We start from the raw sequence: 7,706 nt of genomic DNA, 5'->3' as shown, positions 1-7,706 counted from the left end.
AATAGTAGCTAGTAAAACATAGTGTAAACTTAAAGAAATAACATTTACAATTGTCCAAAAAAACATTAATGTAAAACTAATATATTTATAATAAGAAATATAGAACATTTAACTTTATTTTTGGACTTGGTAAGAAAAATAGATTATGATAATTAATATTGATTAGACATTAAAACTAATATATTTATAATAAGAAATATAGAACATTTAACTTTATTTTTGAACTTGGTAAGAAAAATAGATTATGATAATTAATATTGATTAGACATTCATTTTTGTTCAAAGTAGTGTGAGGTGTAAGATAAAAATGATTATTATTATTTTTTTCAAAATCTAATCAACTTGTCACAAATGTGGAAAAGATAAAGTTGTAGTTAACGTGTTCATTAATGCATGATAGAGTTGTTAGAAAATATTTATATTTTTGTTGAAGAGAATTGAATTTTCTCCCAACCAAAAATAGTATGGTCCAATATAATGAATGAAAAATGTAATTTATAAAATAATGAAAAATTAGAAAAAGATATAAACATTTGAAGTTTCTTTTTAATCTTTAAATTCTATGAATTGATTGGTCAATTAAATTGAAAAATTGAATTGAATGAAAGCAATACTATCTCTAACTAATAATAATGATTTTATACTTCTTTATGGCACCCATCCCTGAAATTTGATGACCGTATTGGTCGTTTTTTTAGTTTTTAGCTGTATATGATAGCCATAAAATCTCTTGGATCGTATGGATTGACAAGTTACATTTTTATAAAACTGGCATTATTACACTTAAATTTATTAATTTGCCGTCAAAATTTATTATAGTCAATATATGTAATATTTAGTCATATAAACTTGTTTTAGTAATTTAAAATATTAGTGTACATATATAAACTTGAAACTTTCTTAAGTTGAGATATATTACAAAATCATACATAATATAAACTTGTTTTAACAATTTAAAATATTAATATGAAGTATAAATGAATTCATAATTATTTTTTATAATTTCATTAAACATATGTATTTAAAAACATCTACTTTTTATAAATGTTACTAATTATTACTTTGATAAAATATTTCAATTTAAAAGTACTATTAAATTATCATAAATTATAAAAAACGATGATTAAACGTAAAATTGACTAAACCGTCAAAAAAATCATATGACAAGCGGGGATGACCATCAAATTCAAGGCTGATGGCACCTCTAGTTATCTTTGTTAATATGCCTGATAAACATTTGTAAACCATTTAGAGGCGTTACTTTCTTTGTATTATTAGTAACACTAATAGAAAAGGACATTTGCAAATTGCACTTATAAATAATAGTAGTTATCGTTGCTTTATGTTTATTTATAAAGTTCAAAAAATACCGCTTGCCGACCAACTAATATGATACGAAAGCGCTCCTATCGACCGGTAAACAGAAAATCAGTACGGTCGGGTGCGCCACTAGAAACAAAACTGCAATGGATTTAAAATTTAAATTATTATTATTAAGGTTAACTAGTGCGCAAAGAAAGGACAGAGGCTAGATTGAAAAATCTTACAACAAATTCATGTCCTTCTGCAAATGATCGGATGATGATTGCGCCCCGGTTACATATCTTGTTGGCTCTGGCCTTGAGGATTGTGATTTTTTATTCTTAATTTGTTCGAGAGTCTGAAGATTGATCGTTGTATATTCCCTGGAAGAACAAATTTTGCTGCCATTGAATATCTTTTTGGCTTTGGCTTCAGAAGAACAAAAATTGCTGCCATTGAGGCAAAGATTTGTAGAATATTGCAAACTTGAAAAGTCTCCAGGAAAATCTCAGTTAATTCGAATGCCTTGAAATTTTCAAGATCAAAACATTTACAGAAGTGGCCTTTTCATGCATTTTCTGCAGGGGATCCCAGGGGTTGTGTTATGCTTCAAGCCTTTGAGAGATAGGCCCGCGAGACAGTTTAAAATTTTGGCAGTGTCTGGCGGTGCTGAAATTGAAGAATTATATAGCCGTTAATTTTGAAACAAATAAAAGATCGGTGCTGTGTATTCCGAGTTTCTTATGCTGCTGCGTAAGGGAATTGAAATACTGAAGTGGTTAGTTGCTCGGCGGTAAATATTATTTATCTTGAACGAAGTTCAGTTTAGTTTTTGTAGCATTTATGGAAAAATAGTTAAGCTTCCAGCATCTTTGCAATATCTGCAAAATAACAGAAAATATTGTTCCAGAAGGCCAAGGTTTTGTAGTGCAGATAAAAAAGAGAAGAGAAAGTAGTGTGTGAAATAACGATGAATCATCTGCCGCTGAGTACCGCACCTCCGCCGAGAAAACGTAGAGCTTCTCTGCGTAGAAAGCAAGCGGGAAGAGCTTCTTTCCGAGCCAGTTAGACGAAAATTTGGCGTTCTGATATTTGAAATTGGCCGAATAAAAAGACATATTACGATCCCTACCGTCAAAGTTCGAGCTAATTCCTTTGTAAAGAAGATATTCAGAACGTGGAAATGAGCGTGATTTTACAAGACACCCTGAAAAGTCTCTGCCATCAGAATGGATGGTGTTATGCCGTTTTTTGGAAGCTTAAACGGCGAGGTCGCATGTAAGTTCGTGGTTTCTGGCAAACATGCCTAACAATTTTTTCTCTGAAGTATTTATTTATGTGTGCAATTTTGTACAAATCGTTGTCCAGTTATTTTTGTATTTTTACCAAGTTCGACTGGATTAAGAATTTTCTGTAATTATATTCTGCAACAGCTCGTTGGACGGAAAGTCAAGGCTCCAGATTATAAGGAAACGAGTAGTTCACTGGTTAATCACACCAGGAGCAAATAGTGGAGTCCTAGGTTCAGGCTTAAATGGTCTATGGAAACTAACATCCTTAAGATGGTTTACGATATTTGAGAACTTTTGTTCAGGTTAAATTATAATAGTCAGTAGCTGTACTTATCTACTAGGAACGCACTATCAAGCTTAGGTTACCTTTAGGCTTAACCAGGCTCAGATGTTTTGCTTTGCTGAATTCGCCTGGGGGCCTGACTCAACCTTGTCGACAGGTTTGTGGTCGCCGTGCTTATGATTTTACCACAGCGAATATTCATCGCGCTTGAACATAGGTTATCGGTATCATCATGACAGCCAATCCGTATTGACAAATTCTGGGGAATACTTGTTTTTTATTTTATTTTATTATACGAGTACAAAACCACGCAGCCGGGTTTCTAGTCTCCCTAATTCACAGTTTTCACAATCGGAGTTTGTCCAGCAGGATTTGAACCCAAGTTAGCATCATGGAAATTGTGGTTAATTTCTTGTTTTTTTGGGTGAAACATCATTTTTAATTTATTCTACATTATATGCGCAACCTTTAGCAAGCACCTAAGTTCATCCATTTGATTTCTTCCCCGTTAATTCCTTACAGACTTCTGCATCTTAGTGAGAATTTGATGAGGCTACTATTCTCAAATCAGCTTATGGTGGACAAAATTCCACAATTCGAAATTGAAGTACATAATTTTACATAAAAAATTGTTTATATTTTCCTTCTTCTTTAAGAAATTCATCCTATATTATGCCCAAGAACATGAAAAATACAACTGCTAAATGTTACACGGGAAATCTCTCTCTCATGGTTTAGGATCTTTGAACATTTGAGCCGTTGGACCAAGATGCAGAGAATCTGCATTTTTGCAAAAGTAAGCAATTTTGGCTTTAATATGTATAGGGAAATCTCATTTAAAGCCCCAAATTCCTGCCAATGTGAAGTTGGAACTGTCCTTATGGAATGTTGTCGTCTTCTAAAGCAATTCAATTACAGACAACCACATTGAACGCTTCAACGTTTTCTTGATCATCCAAGCTCTCCTGGAAAGAGGACAGCACCAAGAAAGGAAATCCATAAGTAGGTAATTATGCCTCCTGTATCGTCTTCCAACTGAATGAATGGCAGACAACAGAGCTGTATGCCACAGTGTTTTACAACCATCCATTATCATCTAAATATCCCTCTTATCATGACTTTGCCAATAAGGAGGAATTCAACATAATTGCATGTCTCTTTTTGCATCTTGTCTTTTAAAGAATTTAATGGCAGGCCATAGAACACTGAACCTTTTGCTATAATAGTACAAAATCCTTGATCATTCAAGTATGCTCTTAAAGGGGTCCTTGTTAAGAAAGAGGAGTAATAACTGCATGATTCATTTAGCCTTTGATCATATCGAAAAATCCTGACAATGAACATTCCAAAAACCATGTTAAACTGATTATTATTTCTCTCCTAAAGGGCATATTTAGTCTTGAATATCAGCTTCATCAAGTTTTTAATTTGACTGCCAAGCCTTTGTGAACCAATAACCATTTCAAGCAGAAATTGGTTATTTACTAAGGTACAAAGATAATATTTTTGATTAATTGCATAGTCCATCTTATTTTCCCTTTCTATTTCTTATATGCCAATAACCTCACAAGCAGCTGATTCCAACAGATTGGATTGTTTTCCTTGTGAATATGAGAAGTTCTTATATTCTCATTTGCAGTGATTTTTTCTCCTTATTTTACCTTTTTTCTGATAATTGTGATGGCTCTCTTTTTTTATGGATGGAAACAACTGGATTAAAGAGATATTGGCATCTCTTCTTTTACATGAAGTGAATTACAACATGATAAGTGTACATCTAAACCAGCGGGGCCAAGTGGCCATGGTTAGGGGCAACTGGTTTGTCAAAGTCACCGACATGTGGAACTTAGCCCTATCATAACTCTAGGTGTTTGGACCTTGGTGGATGATGTAATCAAGGAACATACTATCATCCTCACCATTAGGTGTACAACCTTTGGTCTCTACATTCTTTTTACTTTTTACAGTTTCAAACTTTGAAACATAGTGTTTTAAAGGATTCTACCCTCTATAGTACAGCTATTTTCTCTGTATACCATGTACTCAGAATGGTATTTTAATTGATATTTAAATAATCTGATAAAAACCCAGTTCCTGAGAAGAATAAGAGTTCACTCAAATTTCTTCATTCTTGACAAAGCAGAGCTTATTAACCTTTTTGTCTAGTTCCTAACTCAGGTTATTTAGTTGTGAAAGAGCAGTTGGTTACTTCATCAGGTTTTCAGAACATAAAAATTATAATGGTTGATGTATTAAAATTACGTCGGTGTTGACAAAGTTTCACTTGTGTCAATGTTATTATATCCTTGATAGTGTCTAAGGGGAGATTGAGCATTTAACATTCACATATAATGTTTCACCCAAGCTCAAGTTGATAGACCGAGTCGAGATATATATGCCATAATGACATTTTCTTAAGGCACTTATTAGAGGCAAGAAAATTGAAAATACATCAAATAAACAATAATGGTACCAAGGGTTTATTTATTAGTATTGACTGTTTTTCCTTGGTGGTGGAAGTGCAGGTTGTTGACATGGGAGGATGGATATTATGAATTTGCAAAATCATCATTTGCCTCAAATGAATATTCTTCCATCGAATCACTTCATGAAAAATTTGGAACTGTAGGCTGTTCACATGACTATGACATCTGTGGTCAAGAATTACATTGCACACAAGATAAAATTGGCCTGGCTGTCGCCAAGATGTCATACCAGATGTATTCACTTGGAGAAGGGTACGTACAAATATGTTCATAGTTTTTTGTGAAATGTTGAATCTTGTTGTTTATGTAAAGTGAATGTATATACCTGCTTAAGAATTCTGTAAAATATACACTTTAAGTTCTACCTGCCATTTTACATGTTTATGTCATGGAAATATTTCTTTCCAGGGTCTCAAAGAGTTCACAATCCTCTTATTTTTAAAAAGAGAATCAATCATGCTAATTTACATGAAAATTCCTCCTTTGATTTTACAGTTAGAATGTAGACATCGATTCCTGATATACTTTATTTATGAGTAACCTTATCCCATTGTTTTGAAGAGGTTGATAGATTAAAAACTAAATCCACATTATTCAGTAACTTGAAGCTTTTAGATTTATGCTAAAGGTAAAGGTACACCTGATTGTTGCCCTAGCATTCTAGCTGCACTGGATTAAAGATTCTAGCTTAAGGTTTAAATAATCTCTTTAACTAAAATTGGCAATAATCATTAGTTCTTAGAACTGTACATCAAGTTCAAGAATTTGTTTCTTACTTGATAATGCTAAGAAAGTAAGCATTTTTTTTCATGTGGGTGTGGATTAAATAGTGCTTGGCCAAAAGGTTTATAACTTTTAAGCATGGAAATTTTATAAATTAGCATTCTATCTACACTTCTTGTTCTAAAGGGTTCTTATAGCATTTCTTTCTCTTCAAGGAGTTTAGAGGTATTACTCCGTGTTATGTGTTTTGCTAATAATTGGTTTCATTACATATCGTCATTTGTTTTCAAATTTCAAGTTAATTAATTGCCATTTTATTTTTAAAATTTGTAGCAATTAGTGGGCAACTTCTGGCTTTTGTCTTAAAAACCAACAACTAATTTTTTGTGGGCTTCTGAATCTGCAATAACCAAATATCTAGTACATAGAAACAATGCTGAAATATAACCAAATAGCATAACACAAGATAATAAGATATATGTGGTGGGTCACTGTGCATTAATATTATGTTAAGGCTGCCTAATGCAGTATTGCTTGGTAAAATTATTGTGTGAAGACATCTCCCATTCTAAAAGAAAAATATAAAAGACTGTTCTATCTTTACCAACTCAATACAAATGACTCTTAATGATGCCTTTTAGGATTATATGAGCTTTTGAATGATATGAGCCAATTATGTATAGCCACTCATCTGCTAGTAGTGGGATAAGGATAAACCCTTAAGATGCGGCTTGCACGTTTGACTAACCCATTCCACACAGTATAACTGCCCAAAGTTAACCAGTGCTACAAATTGGATAATTCATAACCCCATAGACATCATAATGTAATGGGTCTAGCTGTATAGCATTTTACCTTTTTGTATTCTGTCCTTGATACATGAGAAGATGCCAAGAAGTAAAGGTTTCATAGATTCATGCACATTCAAAGACATGCCTGATTATCTGTCGACCCAAATGTGATATTGAAGGATGTACTCCGTGATGTTGCTATCCTAGTCTTAGGATACTTTGTTTCCAGACTTGTCTATAGGTGATGCTGTTTTGCAACTGTCAATTATTATAATTGTTGCTTATCAAATTCCACCTATTTCTTGTTCATTTCTCTATTAATGCCAAACACATGCATAGCAGTTGCTTGTACTAAGTATTCATGATTGGTCCCTTTTATTGGTGAGTATATGTCATTGGAAAAACCTCTATAGACTTAGCACTGTTTATCTTTTTCTAATACATTAATCTTATCTTCCACCATCTACTTCAGTTTTTTATTAGGTAAAGGGTGTGAGCTTCCTTCTCAATAACTTTATTTCTCATGCTCTTTTTCATATTCTTGCTTCTTCTCTACTTCAGATTTTACCTTGTGCTGCTTTGGATATTTTCTTGAACTCTTGTTGAAATCACCCTTTGTTCTCTTTCTTATGGCTTTCTATATATTCTTCATTGTCTTTTTTTATATTTCTCCACCTGCTTCTCTTGAATATCAAGCTTCACCCCTCCTCCAAATGCCATTGTCTTCTTTAGGGTGCCTAGGAGCATGTGGGAATGAAACCTTGGTCGATGTGATACTCATTGTTCCCAATGCATGCCTTCAATTCATAAGGGCCAGCCTCTTGCAATC

General features: G+C 33.1%; 1 protein-coding gene across 1 annotated transcript in view; it reads left to right on the top strand.

Moving 5' to 3' along the window:
• Positions 1 to 1,486: 1,486 nt before the first annotated feature.
• The window catches only part of LOC149541868 (transcription factor bHLH155-like), a 166,575-nt gene continuing 160,355 nt past the window's right edge, over positions 1,487 to 7,706 (top strand). The window contains exons 1-2 of the mRNA XM_089796945.1: positions 1,487 to 2,580; positions 5,403 to 5,615. Of these exons, the coding sequence (XP_089653071.1) occupies positions 2,486 to 2,580; positions 5,403 to 5,615 (308 nt within the window). The 5' untranslated portion in view covers positions 1,487 to 2,485. The remainder of the gene's footprint in view (positions 2,581 to 5,402; positions 5,616 to 7,706) is intronic.

Source organism: Cupressus sempervirens, chromosome 8 (assembly GCF_028749045.1).
Source record: "Cupressus sempervirens isolate cs-2001-9-10 chromosome 8, ASM2874904v1, whole genome shotgun sequence".
In the NCBI taxonomy this organism is placed as follows: Eukaryota; Viridiplantae; Streptophyta; class Pinopsida; order Cupressales; family Cupressaceae; genus Cupressus; species Cupressus sempervirens.
The sequence above is the reverse complement of the archived record's forward strand: the minus strand, read 5'-3'. Positions and strand labels throughout refer to the sequence as shown.